The following is a 25,975-nucleotide window of genomic DNA, read 5'->3' as shown; positions in this document are numbered from 1 at the left end:
CTATCTTTCTCTTTATCTCTATCTCTCTCTTTATCTCTCTCTATCTTTCTCTTTATCTCTATCTCTCATAAGAACATAAGAAATAGGAGCAGGAGTAGGCCAATCGGCCCCTCGAGCCTGCTCCGCCATTCAATAAGATCATGGCTGATCTGATCCTAACCTCAAATCTAAATTCATGTCCAATTTCCTGCCCGCTCCCCGTAACCCCTAATTCCCTTTACTTCTAGGAAACTGTCTATTTCTGTTTTCAATTTATTTCATGATGTAGCTTCCACAGCTTCCTGGGGCAGCAAATTCCACAGACCTACTACCCTCTGAGTGAAGAAGTTTCTCCTCATCTCAGTTTTGAAAGAGCAGCCCCTTATTCTAAGATTATGCCCCCTAGTTCTAGTTTCACCCATCCTTGGGAACATCCTTACCGCATCCACCCGATCAAGCCCCTTCACAATCTTATATGTTTCAATAAGATCGCCTCTCATTCTTCTGAACTCCAATGAGTAGAGTCCCAATCTACTCAACCGCTCCTCATATGTCCGCCCCCTCATCCCCGGGATTAACCGAGTGAACCTTCTTTGTACTGCCTCGAGAGCAAGTATGTCTTTTCTTAAGTATGGAGACCAAAACTGCATGCAGTATTCCAGGTGCGGTCTCACCAATACCTTATATAACTGCAGCAATGCCTCCCTGTTTTTATATTCTATCCCCCTAGCAATAAAAGCCAACATTCAGTTGGCCTTCTTGATCACCTGCTGCACCTGCAAACTAACCTTTTGATTTTCTTGCACTAGGACCCCCAGATCCCTTTGTACTGCAGTACTTTCCAGTTTCTCGCCATTAAGATAATAACTTGCTCTCCGATTTTTCCTGCCAAAGTGCATAACCTCACATTTTCCAATATTGTATTGCATCTGCCAAATCTCCGCCCACTCACCCAGCCTGTCTATATCCCCTTGTAGGTTTTTTATGTCCTCCTCACTCTCCACTTTCCCTCCCATCTTTGTATCATCTGCAAACTTTGATATGTTACACTCGGTCCCCTCCTCCAAATCGTTAATATAGATTGTAAAGAGTTGGGGACCCAGCACCGACCCCTGCGGAACACCACTGGCTACTGGTTGCCAGTCCGAGAATGTACCATTTATCCCAACTCTCTGCTTCCTGTTAGATAACCAATCCTCCACCCATGCCAGAATATTACCCCCAATCCAGTGATTCTTTATCTTGAGCAATAATCTTTTATGTGGCACCTTGTCGAATGCCTTCTGGAAGTCCAAATACACTACGTCCACTGGTTCCCCTTTATCCACCCTGTACGTTATGTCCTCAAAGAACTCAAGCAAATTTGTCAGACATGACTTCCCCTTTGTAAAGCCATGCTGACTTTGTCCTATTAAATTATGTTTATCCAAATGTTCTGCTACTGTCTCCTTAATAACAGACTCCAAAATTTTACCCACCACAGATGTTAAGCTAACTGGTCTATAATTTCCAGCCTTCTGCCTACTACCCTTTTTAAATAAGGGTGTTACATTAGCAGTTTTTCAATCTGCCGGGACCTTTGCTGAGTCCAGAGAATTTTGGAAAATTATTACCAAAGCATCCACAATCCCTACTGCCACTTCCCTCAAGACCCTCGGATGTAAGCCATCAGGTCCAGGGGATTTATCCGCCTTGAGTCCCATTAATTTACTGAGTACCAATTCCTTAGTGATTTTAATCGTATTTAGCTCCTCCCTCCCTAGAGCCCCCTGTTTGTCCAGTGTTGGGATATTCTTAGTGTCCTCTACCGTAAAGACTGAAACAAAATATTTGTTCAGCATTTTTGCCATCTCCATGTTTCCCACCATTAATTTCCTGGTCTCATCCTCTAAAGGACCTATGTTTGCCTTAGCCACCCTTTTTCTTTTTATATAACTGTAGAAACTCTTGCTATCTGTTTTTATATTTTTTGCTAATTTATTTTCATAATGCATCTTCCCTTTCTTAATCAATCCTTTTGTTACTTTTTGCTGTCTTTTGAAGACTTCCCAATCTTCTATCCTCCCACTAAGCTTGGCTACCTTATATGTCCTTGTTTTTAGTCGGATACTATCCTTAATTTCTTTACTTAGCCACGGATGGCTGTCATTTCTTTTACACCCTTTTTTCCTCAGTGGAATATATTTGTTTTGAAAGTTGTAAAATAACTCCTTAAATGAACACCACTGCTCATGTACCGTCTTACCCTTTAATCTATTTTCCCAGTCCACTTTAATCAATTCCGCTCTCATACCATCATCGTCTCCTTTATTCAAGCTCAGTACGCTTGTTTGAGAACCAACCTTCTCACCCTCTAATTGGATATGGAATGTAACCATGTTATGGTCACTCATTCCAAGGGGATCCTTAACTAGGACATTATTAATTAATCCTGGCTCATTACACAGGACCAGGTCCAAGGTTGCTTGCCCCCTTGTTGGTTCAGTTATACTGCTCAAGAAATCCATCCCTAATACACTCAATAAACTCTTCCTCAAGGCTACCCTGCCCAATTTGATTTGTCCAGTTAATATGATAGTTAAAATCCCCCATAATTATAGATGTTCCCTTATTGCACGCCCTGACTATTTCCTGATTAATACTTCTTCCAGCAGAGTTGCAACTATTAGGAGGCCTATATACTACGCCCACGAGTGTTTTTTGCCCCTTATTATTCCTTATCTCTACCCAAACTGTTTCATTATCCTGAGCATTTGTCCCAATATCTTTTGTCTGTATTACAGTGATTCCTTCCCTTATTAACATAGCCACCCCACCTCCCCTTCCTTCCTGCCTGTCCTTCCTGATTGTTAAATACCCTGGCATATTTAATTCCCAGTCGTTGTCACCCTGCAGCCATGTTTCTGTAATGGCCACAAGATCATACCCATACGTCGTTATTTGTGCCGTTAACTCGTCCATTTTGTTACGAATGCTACGTGCATTCAGATAAAGAACTTTCAAATATGTTTTGTGACACTTAGTTCCTGCTTTTTCCTTTTTTAACACTTTACCTTTTACTCAATACCTTCTATCCCTTCCTGATATGCTTTCCTCTGTCTCCCTGCTCAGGTTCCCAACCCCCTGCCACAACTTTAATGCTGGGTTAATCGCCTTACGCCTTCTAGTTTTCATTTTATCTGTCGTGCCTAAAGTATCTAAAGTGCCTAAAGTACACTTTCTTTCCGCTGCTCTATGCTTTTCCCTTTCACTTGTTCTTGAACAACTGTTTGTACTATTTGTATTGTAGATTTCCCCTGGGTCTTCCCCTCTCTTGCTGCTCTCAACTTTATTCCCTTCTGACTCCCCGCTCAGGTTCCCATCCCCCTGCTACTCTAGTTTAAACCTTCCCCAACAGCACTAGCAAACACCCCCGCGAGGACATTTGTCCCGGTCCTGCTCGGGTGTAACCCGTCACGCTTGTACAGGTCTCACCTTCCCCAGAACCGGTCCCAATGTCCCAGGAATCTAAATCCCTCCCTCCTACACCATCCCTGCAGCCACGCATTCATCCTGTCTATTCTCCTGTTCCTATACTCACTAGCACGTGGCACCGGTAGTAATCCTGAGATCACTACCTTTGAAGTCCTGCTTTTTAATCTATCTCCTAACTCCTTAAATTCACCTTGCAGGACCTCATCCCTTTTTTTACCTATGTCGTTGGTACCAATATGGACCACGACTACTGGCTGTTCACCCTCCCCCTCCAGAATGCCCTGCAGCCGCTCCGTGACATCCTTGACCCTAGCACCAGGGAGGCAACATACCATCCTGGAGTCACGTTTGCGACCGCAGAAACGCCTATCTGTTCCCCTTACAATTGAATCCCCTATCACTATAGCCCTGCCACTCTTCTTCCTCCCCTCCTGTGCAGCAGAGCCACCCGTGGTGCCCCGAACCTGGCTCTTGCTGCTTTCCCCTGATAAGCCATCTCCGCCAACAGCATCCAAAGCAGAATATCTGTTTGAGAGGGAGATGGCCCCAGGGGACTCCTGCTCTACCTGCCTAGTCCTTTTACTCTGCCTGGCGGTCACCCATTTCCTTTCTGCCTGCGTATTCTTTACCTGCGGTGTGACCACCTCACTGAACGTGCTATCCACGATAGTCTCAGCATCGCGGATGCTCCACAGTGAGTCCACCCGCAGCTCCAGCTCCGAAAGACGGTTAGCCAGTAGCTGCAGCTGGACACACTTCCTGCACACATGGTCGCCAGGGACACTGGTAGTGTCCATGACTTCCCACATAGTGCAGGAGGAGCATATCACGGGTGCGAGCTGTGCTGCCATGACTTGCCTTAGACTCCTAGACTCTCTTCCCGCTCTAGGCCTCCCCTTTTATACTCTGCTCACCTCTCGGACTCTCCTGCCTCACCTGTGATGTCGCACAGTCGTTGTCTCTTGGTGCAGGTCTGCTGCTGCTTTTATTCCACAATCTCAGTCTTCTACTTTCAGGTCCACTGCCGCTCTGCGGGAAAAGTTCGGAAAAGCAAGGCAAAGCAGCACCTCCTTCCCCCACTTCACCGAACTCCCACACTTAACGAACTCAGCACACTGTAGTCCGCACACCTATCTCTCTATCTCTTTATCTCTCTATCTTTATCTTTATCTCTATCTCTCTTTATCTCTCTCTCTATCTTTATCTTTATCTCTATTTCTCTCTATCTTCCTCTTTATCTCTCTATCTTTCTCTTTATCTCTCTATCTTTCTCTTTATCGCTCTCTATCTTTCTCTTTATCTCTCTATCTTTCTCTTTATCGCTCTCTATCTTTCTCTTTATCGCTCTCTATCTTTCTCTTTATCGCTCTCTATCTTTCTCTTTCTATCTCTCTCTTTATCTCTATCTTTATTGTTATCTCTATCTCTCGCTCTCTATCTCTCTATCTTTCTCTTTATCTCTCTCTATCTTTCTCTTTATCGCTCTCTATCTTTCTCTTTATCTCTATCTCTCTCTTTATCTCTCTATCTTTATCGTTATCTCTATCTCTCGCTCTCTTTATCGCTCTCTATCTTTCTCTTTATCGCTCTCTATCTTTCTCTTTATCTCTCTATCTTTATCGTTATCTCTATCTCTCGCTCTCTATCTCTCTATCTTTCTCTTTATCGCTCTCTATCTTTCTCTTTATCTCTCTCTATCTTTATCTCTATCTCTCTCTTTATCTCTCTATCTTTATCGTTATCTCTATCTCTCGCTCTCTTTATCGCTCTCTATCTTTCTCTTTATCGCTCTCTATCTTTCTCTTTATCTCTCTATCTTTATCGTTATCTCTATCTCTCGCTCTCTTTATCGCTCTCTATCTTTCTCTTTATCGCTCTCTATCTTTCTCTTTATCTCTCTCTATCTTTCTCTTTATCTCTCTCTATCTTTCTCTTTATCTCTATCTCTCTCTTTATCTCTATCTTTATCGTTATCTCTATCTCTCGCTCTCTTTATCGCTCTCTATCTTTCTCTTTATCGCTTTCTATCTTTCTCTTTATCGCTCTCTATCTTTCTCTTTATCGCTCTCTATCTTTCTCTTTATCGCTCTCTATCTTTCTCTTTATCTCTCTATCTTTATCGTTATCTCTATCTCTCGCTCTCTATCTCTCTATCTTTCTCTTTATCTCTCTCTATCTTTCTCTTTATCTCTATCTCTCTCTTTATCTCTCTATCTTTATCGTTATCTCTATCTCTCGCTCTCTTTATCGCTCTCTATCTTTCTCTTTATCGCTTTCTATCTTTCTCTTTATCGCTCTCTATCTTTCTCTTTATCGCTCTCTATCTTTCTCTTTATCGCTCTCTATCTTTCTCTTTATCGCTCTCTATCTTTTTATCTCTCTATCTTTATCGTTATCTCTATCTCTCGCTCTCTATCTCTCTATCTTTCTCTTTATCTCTCTCTATCTTTCTCTTTATCTCTATCTCTCTCTTTATCTCTCTATCTTTATCGTTATCTCTATCTCTCGCTCTCTTTATCTCTCTCTCTCTCTTTATCTCTTCCTCCCTTCCCTCCCTCCCTCCCTCCCCCCCCCCCCACCTCTCTTTTCCAATGTTTACTTATTTTGATCCATTCCCACATTGTATTGTCACTGCTTTAAGCTTGTTTGCAGTCTTTCACATAGAACTTTCGGCAGAGGCTTTTTGGCGGTCAACTTGTTGGCCGTTGATTTGGGATGCCACTGTATTGATTTAGAGTGTCATCCCCTTCTGCATCTGTGCTGTCTGCTCTTTAATAGGTCATTACACAGATAATCCTCAAAGCTTGATCCTGATATCTGACTCCGTGCATTAACCCTGAATTATCGTGAGCCCGATGACTGCAGCCGTTTATCACCTTTGAAAATGAACACCACGGCAATCCAGTGGCGCACCTCCCTACGGTTCGAGTCCCTCGTAATTACCTCCGCATTGCGCTTCTAAGTGGCACTTTATTAACACTCTGTGCTGGTTCCCGACGAGGGGAGTGCTTTGCCTGAAAGCAAGGAAAAGAAAGACTTGCATTTATATAGCGCCTTTCACAACCTCAGGACGTCCCAAAGCGCTTTACAGCCGATGAGGTATTTTTAAAGTGCCGTCACTGTTGTATTGTCAGAAACGCAGCAGCCAATTTGCGCATAGCAAGCTCCCACAAGCAGAAATGTGACAATCGGACAATCTTTTCTCGTGATGTTGGTTGAGGGATAAATATTGACCCAGGCCCCCTGCTCTTCGAAATAGTGCCATCTCCTGTCGGACCGGGCCCCCTCACGCACGCTGGTTCCCCGACCCTATTCTGTCCGATTGCGTTATGCCAAAGAAAGGACGAGTCCTCATAGGGTTTTTATATAGATGTGTTGATGGAGTTGGGCAGAAATCGCGTTGCAGCTATTTTGGGCCTTGCCTTTAAAACCATTGCAGTCTTTGAAGCGTTCACAGTGTTGTGATATAAAGGGACGCACACATGCTGGCTTCTTAAAGGGGAAAAGCATTGCAGCACTAACAGTCTGCAGCCCCTTGGCGCACCACTGGACAACATACTATCATCGGTTCAGTACAGGAGGAGGCCATTCGGCCCACCGTGCCTGTGCCGGCTCTTTGAAAGAGCTATCCGATTAGTCCCATTTCCCTGCTCTTTCCCCTATAGCCCTGTAAATTTTTTTCCCTTCAAGTATTTGTCCAATCCCCTTTTGAAAGTTACTAGGTGTCAGCCATGGCTTGGTGGGTATTCCTCTTGCCTCTGTTAGAAGGTCATGGGGTCAAGTCCCACTCCAGAGACTTGAGCACAAAGTTGAGCGCTCCCGGTGCAGTACTGAGGGAATGCTGCAATGTCAGAGGTGCCGTCTTTCGGATGAGACGATAAACTGAGGCCCCGTCTGCCCCCTCAGGTGGACGTAAAAAAAAATCTCACGGCCACTGTTGGAAGAAGAGCAGGGAAGTTCTCCCCGGTGTCCTGGGCCAATATTTATCCCTCAACCAACATCACTTTAAAAAAAACAGATAATCTGGTCAATTATCACATTGCTGTTTGTGGGATCTTGCTGTGCACAACATGGCTGCTGCGTTTCCTACATTACAACAGTGACGACACTTCAGATAGTGGTTCGTTGGCTTTAAAGCGTCTTGGGACGTCGTGACAAGGCGCTGTATAAATACAAGTCTTTATCACCGATACACAAATAAACTTAGCGCCGAATCCCCCACCATCAACATCCTGGGGGTCACCATTGACCAGAAACTTAACTGGACCAGCCATATAAATACTGTGGCTACGAGAGCAGGTCAGAGGCTGGGTATTCTGTGGCGAGTGACTCACCTCCTGACTCCCCAAAGCCTTTCCACCATCTACAAGGCACAAGTCAGGAGTGTGATGGAATACTCTCCACTTGCCTGGATGAGTGCAGCTCCAACAACACTCAAGAAGCTCGACACCATCCAAGATAAAGCAGCCCGCTTGATTGGCACCCCATCCACCACCCTGAACATTCACTCCCTTCACCACCGGCGCACTGTGGCTGCAGTGTGTACCATCCACAGGATGCACTGCAGCAACTCGCCAAGGCTTCTTCCACAGCACCTCCCAAACCCGCGACCTCTACCACCTAGAAGGACAAGAGCAGCAGGCGCATGGGAACAACACCACCTGCACGTTCCCCTCCAAGTCACACACCATCCCGACTTGGAAATATATCGCCGTTCCTTCATTGTCGCTGGGTCAAAATCCTGGAACTCCCTTCCTAACAGCACTGTGGGAGAACCTTCACCACATGGACTGCAGCGGTTCAAGAAGGCGGCTCACCACCACCTTCTCGAGGGCAATTAGGGATGGGCAATAAATGCCGGCCTCGCCAGCGACGCCCACATCCCGTGAACGAATAAAAAAATAAATAAATAAACTTGCGGGCTCTGGGCCCCAACTCCGGACTTGTGAAGTGTCACATATAGCAGATGGCACGGCAGGCTTTCAAGCCCCAGTCAGCTGCTGGAGCGTGCTGCATGCAGCTGGCAAAGCATTGTGCAGAAGCTATTGAGAGACGAAACCCGAGTGCTGACGGATTGTGAGGCTGGAACGGAATGATGAATGTGTATTACTATAAGCTGCTAACAGTATGCTGCGCATCAGGGCTTTCGAGACCAGTGTTCTGTTGGGGAATTTAAATTGAAAGACTCGTATTTATCCAGCATCTCAGGACATCCCAAAACACTTTACAGCCAATGTCGTAAACGCAGCAGCCAATTTGCGCACAGCGATATCCCACAAACAGCAATGAGATAACGACCAGATCGCCTGCTCTTTAATGTTGGCCAGAACGCCCCTGGATTCTTTATGTCCACCCGCGAGGGCCCCAGTTTAACGTCTCATCAGAAAGACAGTGCAGCACTCCCTCAGTGCTGCTCTGGGAGTGTCGGCCTAGATCACGTGCTCGAGTCTCTGGAGTGGGATTTGAGCCCACGACCTCCTGACCCCGAGGCGTGAAGTGCTACCCACTGAGCCACGGCTGACAATGTAAAAAGCATTTGTTTTCCCCTGTTACTTTTACACTCTCTCCCAGTGACACCAGCTAATAAGTTGGCCTCTAGTGGAAAATAAAGGCTTTCAGTCCAATTTTACTGACCATTAGATTATTCCAGGCCCGTTCTGTCACTCGGAGAAAACCCTCTAACAGAGTGGAGCTCCCTTTTTTTTTAAAGCACACATCGATCGGACACCTGTGACTGCTCTCAGAGAGACGTGATGAAGTTAAATTTGGATTGGTTACGCTCCTGTGAAGCGACTTGGGACCTTTTACTCCGTTAAAGGGGTTTTATAAATGCGAGCTGTTGTTCGACATGCCTTACCCGTTACAAATCCATGCTGGCTCTCTCTGATCAATCCATATTTGTCCAAATGCTCAGTCACTGTCCCGAATAACAGACTCTACTAACGTTAGACTAGACTCCCTGGTTTCTCTCTCCCACCCTTCTTAAATAATGGAGTGACATTGGCAATTTTCCAATCCAAGGGGATAATTCCTGAATCAAGAGAGTTTTAGAAGATCATGACTAAAGCATCGACAATTTCCTCATCTACTTTTAATGGCCTGCAGGTCCTGGAGATTTGTCAATCTTTGGTTTCATTATTTTCTCAATTAGTGTTTTTTCTAAAACTTGTACCTGTGGATTCATTTATACTTGGCTGTTGAGAGTGAGGGATCTTCTGCAAGCTGCAGGCAGTTTGGAGGGGGGTGGGAGTGGCATCAGGTTGGCCATTGACTATATCGAGTATTAAGGTTGTTGCTTTATCAGTTTTCTTATTTGTGTTCCTCTCCCCAGGCAAAATCAAGTACTCGGAGCATCTGTACGACATCTGCATGGGTGCGTTTGATTGCCTCCCTCTGGCCGCACTCGTGAATCACCAGTTCCTCTGCCTCCACGGGGGCCTGTCGCCAGACGTCCACAGTCTAGACGACATTAGGAGAGTAAGTAACTGCCCTCTTGCGGCTACATACAGCGCACAGCTCCCTCTACACCGGGAGTGTCTACGATGGCACTTCTACGTACAGTGCACAGCTCCCTCTACTCCGGAGGGTGTCAAACTCCATTTACAGGGTGGGCTTGATCTGGCATCCTGGCTCATAGCCTGGCCCACGTTCAACAGGTGTTATTTGGACACACTGCGTTAGAAATTGGTATGCGTATCGCCCATTTCTTGGGCGCGAGGCCCTGCACCAATCCCACCCTGTACAAAAACATATTTGTCCTCACCGTTGGAGGGGGCAGGCAGGACGCAGACGGGCACCCCTGCTTCTCCCAACTCCACAGCACCACTGTGGGGCCCCTGCCAACCCATACTCGCCCCTCCTGCGTCTCACTCCTCCATCTATTGGAGCTGGCGATGTAAAATCAGAGCGTGCAGCTCCCCACATGCAGAGACAATCCCCAGTTTCTGTCCCTTGTTCCCCATTTGCTCACCAGTGGCAGCATTCTTTGGCTGCTTACCCAGAGTAAACTTCCCAGGCTTCGCTCTCCCCCCCTCACCGGCTTCACTCTCCCCCCTCACCATGTTGCTGCTGCACCTGTTTTTGGCTCCACAGGAATTGCTGGGTCCCACACCCTCCCCTTTCTCTGGTCGACCCCACCCCAGCCCCTGTTTGAGATCTTGCTGTGCACAAATCGGCTGCCCCGTTTCCTACATTACAACAGTGACTACACTTCAAAAAGTACTCCGTTGGCTGTAAAGCGCTTTGGGACCTCCTGCGATGGCGAAGGGCGCTGTATAAATGCGAGTCCTTCTCTTTCGTTTCATGCTTCATCTCTTGTCTTTCAGTTAGACAGATTTAAAGAGCCGCCAGCCTTTGGGCCGATGTGCGACTTGCTGTGGTCGGACCCGACGGAGGACTACGGCAGCGAGAAGACGCCAGATCACTTCACTCATAACACTGTACGAGGCTGCTCCTACTTCTATAGGTTTGTGTTAGGACGCAAGTGGCACCCAAGAATCATAGAATCATACAGCACAGAAGGAGGCCGTTCGGCCCATCGTGCCTGTGCCGGCTCTTTGAAAGAGCTCTCCAATTAGTCCCACTCCCCTGCCTTTTTCTCATAGCCTTTTTCTGTAAACCATTTTTGTTTCATTTTAATCTCTATGTCTTCAGTCATCTAGAGAGCTCTAGCTTTGGCTACTTTTCCTTTCCCCCTCGTGGGAACGCGACTTGTCTGTACCCGAACTACCTCTTCTTTGAAGGCCTCCCGTCGTTCAGTTACTGTTTTGCCTCCCAAGTTTTTGATTCCAATCCTTTTCAACTCACTGAAATTAGTCCTCCTCCAATTAAGTATTTTCACGTTTGGTTGTTCCTTGTCCTTTTCCATAACTGTTCTAAACCTAATATTATGATCACTGTTCCCCAAATGCTCCTCCACTTGCCCCACTTCATTCCCCAGAACTAGGCCCAGCACTGTTTCCTTCCTCGTTGGGCTGGAAATGCACTGATCACAAAAGCTCTCTTGTACACATTTCAATAATTCCTCCCCCTCTTTGCCCTTTGTCCCAGCCTATATTGGGATCGACTCTATCATAGTCCCATGTGGCGACTTGAGCCTGCAGCTCACCAACCTTATTTACCACGCTACTTGCATTTACGCACATGTCCTCCAAACCCATCTTAGATTGTCTTGCATTTGCCCCCTGAGTGATCCCTCCTATTTCTGAACGATTCTTTACTCTAGTGCTATTTGTCCCTCCCATCCCTCTGTGCACCTTGTTTCTCCTCTCTAATGTTTCATCCTGGTGCCCATCCCCGCTGTTTAACCTCCCGGCAAGGACATTGGTCCTAGCTCTGTTGAGGTGCAACCCGTCCATCTTGAACAGGTCCCTCCTGCTCCAGAACTGGTCCCAATGCCCCAGGAATCTGAAGCCCTCCCTCCTGCACCATTGCTCCAGCCACGCCATTAACCTGTCTTATCCTACTATTCCTATACTCACCAGTACGTAGCACAGGGAGTAATCAAGAGATAACTACCTTTTGAATTCCTGCTTTTTAACTTCCTCCCTTAGCTCCCGAAACTCTGTCTGCAGGACCTCGACCCTTTTGCTTCTTATGTCATTGGTTCCCACGTGGACCACGACTTCTGGCTGTTCCCCTTCTCCTCCCTCAAAGTGTTCTGCACCCTTTCCGTGATGTCCTTTACTCTAGCACCAGGGAGTCTACGCACCAGGAGGGACTGACACCGACAGTTGCAGAAATGCCTGACTATCAAATCCCCTATAACCACCGCCTGGGCCCGAAGGGCGGCTTGTGCCTGACTAAATGGGCCAATTAATCCCAATCGCACAGGATTGCATTGGATCACCCGAAGAGCTGCAATCAGCGTCCGAACCCTCTGGCTCCCAAGGATAGAGCCCACGAGCCTGCTCTGTTATGCATGCCAGCTATCTTTGATCCCCATTCCCTCCTTGTCACTCTCTCTCTTTGTATACTTACTATCTCCCTTTTACACCTCAGTTGATTGTGTGTGTCTGCCCTTCAGAGGCCCATGCATTCCACATCCCAAACCCTCTGCGTAAAGACACCACTTTTAACCAGCTCGGGACTATTCCTAAAATGCTGCCCCCTCGTTCTAGATTCCCCGGCTAGAGAGGAGGAGTCGATTTCCCCCTCTACCCTACTCATCCCCTTCCTTATTTCAAAACCCTCAATCAGATCAGCCCATAGCCTCCTTATCTCCAGCGAACATATCCCAGATTTGCCCAGTCTCTCAGCATAGCTCAGTCCCTTCATCCCAGGAATGTCCGTGATATAGGCACAGGAGGAGGCCGCTCAGCCCCTCTGGCCTGTTGCGCCGGCACAGGAGGAGGCCACTCAGCCCCTCGGGCCTGTACCACCATTCAATCAGATCATGGCTGGTCTGTATCTTAACTCCATCTACCCGCCTTGGTTCCATATCCCTTAATACCCTCGCCTAACAAAAATCTATAGCTCTCAGTCTTGAAATTTTCAATTGACCCCCAGCCTCAACAGCTTTTTGTGGGGGAGAGTTCCAGATTTCCACTCCCCTTTGTGTGAAGAAGTGCTTCCTGACATCACCCCCTGAACGGCCTGGCTCTAATTTTAAGGTTATGCCCCCTTGTTCTGGACTCTCCCACCAGAGGAAATAGTTTCTCTCTATCGACCCTATCAACCCCTATTAATCATCTCAAACACCTCAATTAGATCACCCCTTAATCTTCTATACTCAAGGGAATACAAGCCTAGTCTGTGCAACCTGCCCTCGTAATTTAACCCTTTTAGCCCCGGTATCACTCTGGTGAATCTGCGCTGCACCCCCTCCAAGGCCAATATATCCTTCCTGTAAGGTAGGGTGCCCAAATCTGGCCACAGTGTTCCGAATGAGCCCTGTCGGGCTCCAGTGGTACTCCCTTGGTCTCGTACTCTGTACCTTTTGTGATGGGTGCTTTTGGTGGATTTGTTTGCTCCGAGAACTAGCTTTTAATGACTTTGTTTGAGAGTTTCACTGCGTGACTGTTTTTAAATCCTCGGCTTCCGGGAGTAGGTGGGGCTGAGGCTAAGACACTGGTGCTGTTTGGCGGCGGAGGGAGAACGGAGAAGTGACACCAAAATGTCACACTGTCCACCTTCACTGGAGGGAGACGGTGCTGGTGCCTAGCTGGAGCGTAGCTAGTTGGCTGTTGAGTCTTAGTAGCGTCGTGCTGGTAACGTGTTATCTCTTCTTCCCTGTCAGAGGAGGGGATGGGGCTGGAAATGATCAATGTATATTTTACAACTCCCCGACCAAATGCTGGGAACGGGCTCCACTGATGCCAGCACCCTCCAGTACCTTACTTAGCTAGAAGTTCGTGCGTGAGCTGTTCGACTGTGGGGGGCCTCGTCCAAATCTTTTCCTGATGTTACATCCACACACACCCTCGCTGCCCACTGATGAGGAAGCCCGAGCTGGCTGACTTTTCTTTCTCCCGGAGCACTTTATCATGAATGGTGTGCCCCCAGCTGCTGTCCGAGAGATCGGCCAACTCCGGACTGGACAGATCAAGGATGGAACTTGGGCCTTCCTGTCTGTATAGGAACATAGGAACAGGAGTAGGCCATTCAGCTCCTCGTGCCTGCTCCGCCATTTGATAAGATCATGGCTGATCTGTGATCGAGCTCCATATACCTGCCTTTGGCCCATATCCCTTAATACCTTTGGTTGCCAAAAAGCTCTCTATCTCAGATTTAAATTTAGCAATTGAGCTAGTATCAATTGCCGTTTGCGGAAGAGAGTTCCAAACTTCTACCACCCTTTGTGTGTAGAAATGTTTTCTAATCTCGCTCCTGAAAGGTCTGGCTCTAATTTTTAGACTGTGCCCCCTACTCCTAGAATCCCCAACCAGCGGAAATAGTTTCTCTCTATCCACCCTATCCGTTCCCCTTAATATCTTATAAACTTCGATCAGATCACCCCTTAACCTTCGAAACTCCAGAGAATACAATCCCAATTTGTGTAATGCTTAGGCTTCGGATGTGCCATTACTTACTCGGGGTGGTGGGAGGGGGAGGTGAAGGGCCATATATAACTCGATGTCACACCTGGTTCGAGCAGGTGGAGGCCCGTGGCTGAATTCTGATGAAGGATTGGTAACCAGAAATGTTAACCTGAGACCGACCTGTCGCGTATTTGCGGCAATTTTCCCGTTCTCTCGCCTCTGCTCCGGCTCCCTATTCTAACTGCGTCATCTGTGCCCAGGAGAATTGATTTGGAAAGGGGCTCGCAGTGTGTCGGGAAGGAATTGGAGGCTTCCGAACTTGGGGGCCACGCGAGACCGAGCGACTGTGCTGGCTTCACGCCCTGACGCTACTTGTCTCTCTTTTCCAGTTACGCCGCAGTTTGTAGGTTTTTGCAACACAACAACTTGTTATCTGTAATCCGTGCACACGAAGCTCAGGACTCCGGGTAAGAACCTCGTGAAGGCGGGTTTTTATTTATTTGTCGTGTTTTTACCATCCCCCACTGCACCGCGGAGCGGAGGGGCAAAAAGCCGTGGCTGGCGTTTCCCGTCTCCCCGACACGTGGCGTTCCCGCTCAGCTCAGCTGGTAGCGCTCTCTCCTCTTGAGTCAGAACGCTGCGCGTTCGAGCCCCCACTCCAGCAGTCGAGCCCGTAATGCGGTACTGAGGGAGCGCTGCGCTGTCGCAGGTGCCGTCTTTCGGGTGAGACGTCGAACCGCGGGCCCCTCCTGCGCGCTCAGGTGGACGGTTGATTTGGATCAACCTCGTCAAACTCAGTGGACAGCACTCTCGCCTCTGAGTCTAGAAGGTCGTGGGGTCGAGCCCCCGCCCTAGGGACTTGAGCACATAATCCAGGCTGACGTTCCCGGTGCAGTACCGAGGGAGTGCTGCACCGTCGGAGGTGCCGTCTTTCGGATGAAACGCTAAACCGAGGTCCCATCTGTTCTCAGGTGGATGTAAAAGATCCCATGGCACTATTGGAAGAAGAGCAGGGGAGCTCTCCCCGGTCTCCTGGGCCAATGTTTACCCCTCAACCAACATCACTGAAACAGATGATCTGATCATTACCGCATTGCTGTTTGTGGGATCTTGCTGTGCGCAAATTGGCTGCTGCGTTTCCTACATTACAACAGTGACCGCACTTCAGAAAAGTACTTCATTGGCTGTAAAGCGCTTTGGGACGTGCTGAGGTCCTGAAAGGTGCTCTATGAATGGCAGGTTCTTGCCCTGTCTACAGGGAGATGGTCTCCCCCTACTGACTGCTCCTGGCCTTGGGAAGCCTGGGACTGTGGTCCTTCCTACCCGCACCCCGGGGAGGAGAGCTGCACGTGACGCTAGTGTTGAAGGGGTGAGAAGTAAAGACGGGATGGGGTGGATAACGGGGAGGAGGGAGGGCGCAGGAGAATCACCAATCACACCTCCTTCCCCACTCGCTGCAGTGCAGGAGTCATCCATTCCCATTCTGCCTGATACATGAGCATTGCTACCCCCCACCCCCCCATAAGAAGGAGCCCCCTCTTCTCCCTTGATATTTGTCTGTGGTTATTTGAGGTGAGGGTGTTGGTGACCTTTTGATCTCTTCCTGTTGACAGATACCGAATGTACAGGAAAAACATTGCGACTGGTTTTCCATCGCTAATAACCATATTCTCTGCACCAAATTATCTAGATGTCTATAATAACAAAGGTGAGGGTTTTGCTTTCTAAAAAGAAAACTTGCTTCATCAGCCACAGTGGCCCAGTGATTTTCGTAGGTGAGCACGTGACTTCAGTGCAGTAATGCAAGATTAGCTGAATTGCAGTGTTCGATCGATGCTGAATTATTAATGGCTGCCTTCCCTTCTCTCTCCCACAGCTGCTGTATTGAAATATGAAAATAATGTAATTAATATTAGGCAATTTAACTGCTCCCCGCACCCCTACTGGCTCCCCAACTTCATGGATGTCTTCTCCTGGTCTCTGCCCTTCGTTGGCGAAAAAGGCATGTGATTTGTCAGGTTTCTTTTTCTTTGTTCAGACACCTAGGGTTACGTTTGGTGCCATAGTGCAAGAGAGCAGCGCTGTTCCAGGGAATGGGCCGGGGCCCATGGTACAGGAGGGCAGCGCTGTTCCAGGGAATGGGCCGGGGCCCATGGTACAGGAGGGCAGCGCTGTTCCAGGGAATGGGCCGGGGCCCATAGTACAGGAGGGCAGCGCTGTTCCAGGGAATGGGCCGGGGCCCACAGTACAGGAGGGCAGCGCTGTTCCAGGGAATGGGCTGGGCCCATAGTACAGGAGAGCAGCGCTGTTCCAGGGAATGGGCCGGGGCCCACAGTACAGGAGAGCAGCGCTGTACCAGGGAATGGGCCAGGGCCCACAGTACAGGAGGGCAGCGCTGTTCCAGGGAATGGGCTGGGCCCACAGTACAGGAGGGCAGCGCTGTTCCAGGGAATGGGCTGGGGCCCATAGTACAGGAGAGCAGCGCTGTTCCAGGGAATGGGCCGGGGCCCACAGTACAGGAGGGCAGCGCTGTTCCAGGGAATGGGCCGGGGCCCACAGTACAGGAGGGCAGCGCTGTTCCAGGGAATGGGCCGGGGCCCACAGTACAGGAGGGCAGCGCTGTTCCAGGGAATGGGCTGGGCCCACAGTACAGGAGAGCAGCGCTGTTCCAGGGAATGGGCCGGGGCCCATAGTACAGGAGAGCAGCGCTGTTCCAGGGAATGGGCCGGGGCCCACAGTACAGGAGGGCAGCGCTGTTCCAGGGAATGGGCTGGGCCCACAGTACAGGAGAGCAGCGCTGTTCCAGGGAATGGGCTGGGCCCACAGTACAGGAGGGCAGCGCTGTTCCAGGGAATGGGCTGGGCCCACAGTACAGGAGGGCAGCGCTGTTCCAGGGAATGGGCTGGGCCCACAGTACAGGAGAGCAGCGCTGTTCCAGGGAATGGGCCGGGGCCCATGGTACAGGAGGGCAGCGCTGTTCCAGGGAATGGGCTGGGCCCATAGTACAGGAGGGCAGCGCTGTTCCAGGGAATGGGCTGGGGCCCATGGTACAGGAGGGCAGCGCTGTTCCAGGGAATGGGCTGGGCCCACAGTACAGGAGAGCAGCGCTGTTCCAGGGAATGGGCCGGGGCCCATGGTACAGGAGGGCAGCGCTGTTCCAGGGAATGGGCTGGGCCCACAGTACAGGAGAGCAGCGCTGTTCCAGGGAATGGGCTGGGCCCACAGTACAGGAGGGCAGCGCTGTTCCAGGGAATGGGCTGGGCCCACAGTACAGGAGGGCAGCGCTGTTTCAGGGAATGGGCTGGGCCCACAGTACAGGAGAGCAGCGCTGTTCCAGGGAATGGGCTGGGCCCACAGTACAGGAGGGCAGCGCTGTTCCAGGGAATGGGCCGGGGCCCATGGTACAGGAGGGCAGCGCTGTTCCAGGGAATGGGCTGGGCCCACAGTACAGGAGGGCAGCGCTGTTCCAGGGAATGGGCCGGGGCCCACAGTACAGGAGGGCAGCGCTGTTCCAGGGAATGGGCTGGGCCCACAGTACAGGAGAGCAGCGCTGTTCCAGGGAATGGGCTGGGCCCACAGTACAGGAGGGCAGCGCTGTTCCAGGGAATGGGCTGGGCCCACAGTACAGGAGGGCAGCGCTGTTCCAGGGAATGGGCCGAGGCCCATGGTACAGGAGGGCAGCACTGTTCCAGGGAATGGGCCGGGGCCCATGGTACAGGAGGGCAGCGCTGTTCCAGGGAATGGGCCGGGGCCCACAGTACAGGAGGGCAGCGCTGTTCCAGGGAATGGGCTGGGCCCACAGTACAGGAGAGCAGCGCTGTTCCAGGGAATGGGCCGGGGCCCATGGTACAGGAGGGCAGCGCTGTTCCAGGGAATGGGCTGGGCCCACAGTACAGGAGAGCAGCGCTGTTCCAGGGAATGGGCCGGGGCCCACAGTACAGGAGGGCAGCGCTGTTCCAGGGAATGGGCCGGGGCCCACAGTACAGGAGGGCAGCGCTGTTCCAGGGAATGGGCTGGGCCCACAGTACAGGAGGGCAGCGCTGTTCCAGGGAATGGGCTGGGCCCACAGTACAGGAGGGCAGCGCTGTTCCAGGGAATGGGCTGGGCCCACAGTACAGGAGAGCAGCGCTGTTCCAGGGAATGGGCTGGGCCCACAGTACAGGAGGGCAGCGCTGTTCCAGGGAATGGGCTGGGCCCACAGTACAGGAGGGCAGCGCTGTTCCATGGAATGGGCTGGGCCCATAGTGCAGGAGGGCAGCGCTGTTCCAGGGAATGGGCTGGGCCCATAGTACAGGAGGGCAGCGCTGTTCCAGGGAATGGGCTGGGCCCACAGTACAGGAGGGCAGCGCTGTTCCAGGGAATGGGCTGGGCCCACAGTACAGGAGGGCAGCGCTGTTCCAGGGAATGGGCTGGGCCCACAGTACAGGAGGGCAGCGCTGTTCCAGGGAATGGGCTGGGCCCACAGTACAGGAGGGCAGCGCTGTTCCAGGGAATGGGCTGGGCCCACAGTACAGGAGAGCTGCGCTGTTCCAGGGAATGGGCTGGGCCCACAGTACAGGAGAGCAGCGCTGTTCCAGGGAATGGGCTGGGCCCACAGTACAGGAGAGCAGCGCTGTTCCAGGGAATGGGCTGGGCCCACAGTACAGGAGGGCAGCGCTGTTCCAGGGAATGGGCCGGGGCCCATGGTACAGGAGGGCAGCGCTGTTCCAGGGAATGGGCTGGGCCCACAGTACAGGAGAGCAGCGCTGTTCCAGGGAATGGGCTGGGCCCACAGTACAGGAGAGCAGCGCTGTTCCAGGGAATGGGCTGGGCCCACAGTACAGGAGGGCAGCGCTGTTCCAGGGAATGGGCCGGGGCCCACAGTACAGGAGAGCAGCGCTGTTCCAGGGAATGGGCCGGGGCCCACAGTACAGGAGGGCAGCGCTGTTCCAGGGAATGGGCCGGGGCCCACAGTACAGGAGGGCAGCGCTGTTCCAGGGAATGGGCTGGGCCCACAGTACAGGAGGGCAGCGCTGTTCCAGGGAATGGGCTGGGCCCACAGTACAGGAGAGCAGCGCTGTTCCAGGGAATGGGCTGGGCCCACAGTACAGGAGGGCAGCGCTGTTCCAGGGAATGGGCTGGGCCCACAGTACAGGAGGGCAGCGCTGTTCCAGGGAATGGGCTGGGCCCATAGTGCAGGAGGGCAGCGCTGTTCCAGGGAATGGGCTGGGCCCATAGTACAGGAGGGCAGCGCTGTTCCAGGGAATGGGCTGGGCCCACAGTACAGGAGGGCAGCGCTGTTCCAGGGAATGGGCTGGGCCCACAGTACAGGAGGGCAGCGCTGTTCCAGGGAATGGGCTGGGCCCACAGTACAGGAGGGCAGCGCTGTTCCAGGGAATGGGCTGGGCCCACAGTACAGGAGGGCAGCGCTGTTCCAGGGAATGGGCTGGGCCCACAGTACAGGAGAGCAGCGCTGTTCCAGGGAATGGGCTGGGCCCACAGTACAGGAGGGCAGCGCTGTTCCAGGGAATGGGCCGGGGCCCATGGTACAGGAGGGCAGCGCTGTTCCAGGGAATGGGCTGGGCCCACAGTACAGGAGAGCAGCGCTGTTCCAGGGAATGGGCTGGGCCCACAGTACAGGAGAGCAGCGCTGTTCCAGGGAATGGGCTGGGCCCACAGTACAGGAGGGCAGCGCTGTTCCAGGGAATGGGCCGGGGCCCACAGTACAGGAGAGCAGCGCTGTTCCAGGGAATGGGCCGGGGCCCACAGTACAGGAGGGCAGCGCTGTTCCAGGGAATGGGCCGGGGCCCACAGTACAGGAGGGCAGCGCTGTTCCAGGGAATGGGCTGGGCCCACAGTACAGGAGGGCAGCGCTGTTCCAGGGAATGGGCCGGGGCCCACAGTACAGGAGAGCAGCGCTGTTCCAGGGAATGGGCTGGGCCCACAGTACAGGAGAGCAGCGCTGTTCCAGGGAATGGGCTGGGCCCACAGTACAGGAGAGCAGCGCTGTTCCAGGGAATGGGCCGGGGCCCACAGTACAGGAGGGCAGCGCTGTTCCAGGGAATGGGCTGGGCCCACAGTACAGGAGAGCAGCGCTGTTCCAGGGAATGGGCTGGGCCCACAGTACAGGAGGGCAGCGCTGTTCCAGGGAATGGGCTGGGCCCATAGTACAGGAGGGCAGCGCTGTTCCAGGGAATGGGCTGGGCCCATGGTACAGGAGGGCAGCGCTGTTCCAGGGAATGGGCTGGGCCCATGGTACAGGAGGGCAGCGCTGTTCCAGGGAATGGGCTGGGCCCATGGTACAGGAGGGCAGCGCTGTTCCAGGGAATGGGCCGGGGCCCACAGTACAGGAGGGCAGCGCTGTTCCAGGGAATGGGCTGGGCCCACAGTACAGGAGGGCAGCGCTGTTCCAGGGAATGGGCCGGGGCCCACAGTACAGGAGGGCAGCGCTGTTCCAGGGAATGGGCTGGGCCCACAGTACAGGAGGGCAGCGCTGTTCCAGGGAATGGGCTGGGCCCACAGTACAGGAGAGCAGCGCTGTTCCAGGGAATGGGCTGGGCCCACAGTACAGGAGAGCAGCGTTGTTCCAGGGAATGGGCCGGGGCCCACAGTACAGGAGAGCAGCGCTGTTCCAGGGAATGGGCTGGGCCCACAGTACAGGAGGGCAGCGCTGTTCCAGGGAATGGGCTGGGCCCACAGTACAGGAGGGCAGCGCTGTTCCAGGGAATGGGCTGGGCCCACAGTACAGGAGGGCAGCGCTGTTCCAGGGAATGGGCTGGGCCCACAGTACAGGAGGGCAGCGCTGTTCCAGGGAATGGGCTGGGCCCACAGTACAGGAGGGCAGCGCTGTTCCAGGGAATGGGCTGGGCCCACAGTACAGGAGGGCAGCGCTGTTCCAGGGAATGGGCTGGGCCCACAGTACAGGAGGGCAGCGCTGTTCCAGGGAATGGGCTGGGCCCACAGTACAGGAGGGCAGCGCTGTTCCAGGGAATGGGCTGGGCCCACAGTACAGGAGGGCAGCGCTGTTCCAGGGAATGGGCTGGGCCCACAGTACAGGAGGGCAGCGCTGTTCCAGGGAATGGGCTGGGCCCACAGTACAGGAGGGCAGCGCTGTTCCAGGGAATGGGCTGGGTCCACAGTACAGGAGGGCAGCGCTGTTCCAGGGAATGGGCTGGGGCCACAGTACAGGAGGGCAGCGCTGTTCCAGGGAATGGGCTGGGCCCACAGTACAGGAGGGCAGCGCTGTTCCAGGGAATGGGCCGGGGCCCATGGTACAGGAGAGCAGCGCTGTTCCAGGGAATGGGCCGGGGCCCATGGTACAGGAGGGCAGCGCTGTTCCAGGGAATGGGCCGGGGCCCATGGTACAGGAGGGCAGCGCTGTTCCAGGGAATGGGCCGGGGCCCATGGTACAGGAGGGCAGCGCTGTTCCAGGGAATGGGCTGGGCCCACAGTACAGGAGGGCAGCGCTGTTCCAGGGAATGGGTTGGGTACATAGTACAGGAGAGCAGCACAGTTCCAGGGAATGGGTTGGGGCCCACAGTGCCAGCCGGGGGTAGGTGGGTGGGAGGGAGGGGTTGGGCGGTGCTGGGCGCGGATGTTGTAGGTCACGTGCTGCAAATAGCCAGTGGAATGTGACCTTTGCACTGGGATGAGTTGGATGCCGTGCCGAGGTTGGATGTGCGGTGTGCGTCGTGTGATGGTATTGTCCGTACTGAGATGTGCCTGGTCTCTCTTGCAGTTACAGATATGTTGGTCAGCATCCTTAACATCTGCTCTGACGACGAGCTGCTGGATGAGGACGATGGTAAGTCTGTGTTCAGTACAACGCCGCGTACTTGTGTGGCACCTGTGGGGGAAAGTCCACAGCTTTGGGTACGTCCACATTTCAGGAAAAGAGAGGGAGGGGGGATTGTCAGCATCATCGGTTCTGAGTTGGTGATCTGGAGGAAAGAGATTAGCAGGAGGTGGCTGGCCCGTTACGGCTCTACCTGGTCTCCTGTTAGCTGGCTGCAGACTGACATCAGCAACGAGAGAAAGAACAAACTTTCTACAGCGCCTTTCACTACCTCAGGACGTCCCAAAGCTTTTTACGGCCGACAAAGCACTTTTTAAAGTGTATTCACTGTTGTGATGTGGGAAACGCAGCAGCCAATGTGCGCACAGCAAGATCCCACAAACAGTAATGAGATAAATGAGCAGTTAATTTATTTTGATGGTGAATGAATTCTCTGGAGATTACGTGCGGGTGTTTTATAATCACTTCTTCAAGTGTGAAGAGAGAGAGAGAAAGAGAGAGATTGCCAGATTAAATCTGTTGGGACGGGTGTGGTAAGGCTTCAGTTGTTTGGAGTATTCGTTGGGTGGGGTCTCAGTTTATGTCTGTCCTTTCCTTCACACCCTGAGAGGTGGAGTAGGTGTTGGGTTCGTGCCGGTTACCACTTGAATCTTGCACTGCACGCGCTGGCCTGCTCTGGGATTTGGGGGGGGTTGGCGGGGTCTCGACGCGGTGGGGGCACTGCGTAACGCAGTGGGTGCTCCGGACTCCATTGATACCTTTCTGCTCCTCTCTTGTCTCAGCTGCTCAGCGCGATCGCAAGGAAGTTATCAAGAGTAAAATCCGCGCAATCGGCAAGATGGCCAGGGTATTCGCTGTGCTCAGGTAGGAAGAGTGGTCGTTCGATATTATTCCCTGACTGCAATGGCGCTGTGTCCCTTGCTGTGTGACTGTGCGTACTCGGTGTTGGGCGCCAAGGGGCCCTTTGATGGGTGGGGGCGGCGGGGGGGGTTTGAGGGCCGCGCAGTGGGGGTTCAGGGCCATGCAGGGGTTAATGCTTCTCTCTCGTCTCGTTCTCTTCCCAGAGAGGAACACGAGAACGTGCTGACATTGAAAGGCTTGACTCCGACCGGTAACCTGCCCGTCGGTGCCCTGGCAGGAGGGAAATTGGCCCTGGAGAAAGGTAAGCGAAGGTTGGCTGTGTTTTCCACCCCCCGCCCCGGGGTCCCGGCTTCCTCGGAACACCTTGGGGACGGGAGGTTGTAAACGTCCGCACTCGGAATGTCTCGTCTCGCAGAGAGGGCCGGCAGAATGACACTTCCACCGACATGTGTGTACGGTCTTGCAGGGATAAACCATGCCTCAAAATGGAGGCCTCTTTCCCCCAGGAACAGTCCCCCATCTCCAACATAGCCAATCTCCCCTCACACACACTGAGCTCCGTATCACGGACCCGGCCCCCCCTCACACACACTCAGCTCCCTATCACAGACCCCTTCCCTCCCCCCCCCCCCTCCCGCCCCGCTTTGGTCTGGAAGGGCTGCTACCAGGCAATAAGGGGTTGCTGCTTTGTTCAGGTGTCGATGAACATTCTGCCCCACAGACTGAGAGCTAAATGACATCCTTGGTTGCAGTGATGTGGAGGATTAGTTCGTCAATTTGACACAAACCTGTATCTGACCCATTATGACGTTGTCTCTCTGAAAACCCTGTAAGATAACAATGTCCCTGGCCTGTTGAAGTATCCTTCGCATTGGGTGCTTAATGGGATGTAATAGGTGGGGTGGCATTGGATGGTGGGAGGAGTGTAATGGGTGGGGTGGCATTGGATGGTGGGAGGAGTGTAATGGGTGGGGTGGCATTGGATGGTGGGAGGAGTGTAATGGGTGGGGTGGCATTGGATGGTGGGAGGAGTGTAATGGGTGGGGTGGCATTGGATGGTGGGAGGAGTGTAATGGGTGGGGTGGCATTGGATGGTGGGAGGAGTGTAATGGGTGGGGTGGCATTGGATGGTGGGAGGAGTGTAATGGGTGGGGTGGCATTGGATGGTGGGAGGAGTGTAATGGGTGGGGTGGCATTGGATGGTGGGAGGAGTGTAATGGGTGGGGTGGCATTGGATGGTGGGAGGAGTGTAATGGGTGGGGTGGCATTGGATGGTGGGAGGAGTGTAATGGGTGGGGTGTAATGGGGGATGGTTAGAGTACAGTGGGGAATGGGATAACCACCTTTTCATGCCCACACATGATGTTATGGTTCCAGGTATCAGAGCTGGCCGTGCAATTTGCCTTGTGCCGGGAAAACACCCTGCAGTTGAGAGACGGACCCGTGTTTACCGCCTGGAAGTGGGATCCAGCGCGGACTCCCTTAACTAACCACCCCACGTCTAATGGGAAACACGGCGGACATGGCCGAGCAGCCCCGGATAACATCCCCTCCCCAACCGTTACCCCTCGACCCAGGGGTGGGAGCTCGATTGCAAAGGTCTCGGTCGACCCCTAGCTCCTCGCCCGAAGTGACCCTTCTTAATAAGTCAGCCTGGGGCGTTCGGTGGTTATTTGACTGTGGGAGGCATCGTCGCTGACCGCAACCCTGGTCTTGCCCGGCTCCGAGATGCACGTATTCAGGCACGGCAGTGGAGAACTGGACCTTCCTTTCTGTTCCTTTCTCCGCCCACCGCCCCCTTAACCTGGGGGACAAATGTGCTGCTCCAGAAGAGAGATTCACAGGCAGAACCTGGGATGTTTCTACCTTGTCTGGCTAAGAATCATTCCCCCTTTCGCCCCTCTCGTGACGGGGGTAACTTTTCCGTTCTCATGCTTTTAGTTATGCAGTGGTGACTGCACAGCTGGACTCGCGAGAGAACGGCTTTAAGTCAGTCCTGCAGCGTCACATTTAATAGCTCAGCAGCACCACCCCATGGAATATAGTGGGGCTGCGGCCTAAAATCACGTACTGCCACAACACCTGAGGTAAGACTTTTAAAATGGGTCAGTCCGGGTCGGAATTTCAGCACCAAGATAAAAGGGGGTGGGGGGGTCCAATTTCTTTTTGGCTGTTCCGAGGACACTAAATCCGGATTTTTGCCCCATTTCCATCCCGCTCGAGCTGCTGTCGCTCCCTCCTGAATACGCAGCAGCGCAGCGTGGAAGCTGTGAAAGCATCCCGAGTGGCCAGCGCATCGATTGTGCGCCGCCCTGAGGTGTTATACAGCGGCTGCTGCGCTCGCCGTTTGCCCCAGGGAGTGGTTCAGGCCGAGAGCAGTGCATCGTTTTAAAGGGAAATTGGATAGACATCTGCAGCAGAGGGGAGAGAGAGGGGTAGATCCGTGTCGCAAAGAGCTAGTGCTGTGGCGATGGGCCGAATGTGAAATTTTATGCTTCTGTTGTTATTGGGTTTTCTCCCTTCCATGCACCAAACGGGCCAGCTTGGCTGATCAGAGTGCGGCTCGTCACTGAAAATGCTCGGCGGCCAACACTTGGGTGCACTGTTCTGTAGCTCTGCGTTGTCTCCCGGTACCTTCGAACAGAGCTGGTGACTTGGGCTGTGAGGGTTTAATGGTGGGCAACATGACTCACATGTCTCTCTCTCTCTCTCTCCCTCTCCTTTCCTCCAACGTTCACCTCTACAGCCATGAGTGAGGCATCGGGATCTGAAACAGGTATGTCCGTCTGTGCCTGTTGGTAGCTGTACCTTTGTGTGTCCTTGACCCTGTGTTCTTGCAACGGCCCAGATCCCAGCCTCTTATTCTGGAGCCCAAGCCCGCTGACTGGGCCGATCGATGCCCGAAGGC

At 52.6% G+C, this 25,975-nt stretch overlaps 1 protein-coding gene across 2 annotated transcripts in view; it reads left to right on the top strand.

The window, feature by feature from the left end:
• The window catches only part of LOC137335687 (serine/threonine-protein phosphatase 2B catalytic subunit gamma isoform-like), a 73,707-nt gene that overhangs the window by 32,585 nt on the left and 15,147 nt on the right, over window positions 1-25,975 (top strand). For both annotated transcript variants that reach the window (XM_068000982.1, XM_068000981.1), the window contains exons 5-13: window positions 9,785-9,930; window positions 10,779-10,918; window positions 14,822-14,899; window positions 16,046-16,140; window positions 16,309-16,434; window positions 22,150-22,215; window positions 22,989-23,070; window positions 23,271-23,368; window positions 25,814-25,843. In XM_068000982.1, coding sequence (XP_067857083.1) covers window positions 9,785-9,930; window positions 10,779-10,918; window positions 14,822-14,899; window positions 16,046-16,140; window positions 16,309-16,434; window positions 22,150-22,215; window positions 22,989-23,070; window positions 23,271-23,368; window positions 25,814-25,843 — 861 coding nt within the window. The remainder of the gene's footprint in view (window positions 1-9,784; window positions 9,931-10,778; window positions 10,919-14,821; window positions 14,900-16,045; window positions 16,141-16,308; window positions 16,435-22,149; window positions 22,216-22,988; window positions 23,071-23,270; window positions 23,369-25,813; window positions 25,844-25,975) is intronic.

This window comes from Heptranchias perlo, chromosome 20, assembly GCF_035084215.1.
Source record: "Heptranchias perlo isolate sHepPer1 chromosome 20, sHepPer1.hap1, whole genome shotgun sequence".
In the NCBI taxonomy this organism is placed as follows: domain Eukaryota; kingdom Metazoa; phylum Chordata; class Chondrichthyes; order Hexanchiformes; family Hexanchidae; genus Heptranchias; species Heptranchias perlo.
This window is presented reverse-complemented; position numbering and strand designations above follow the sequence as displayed.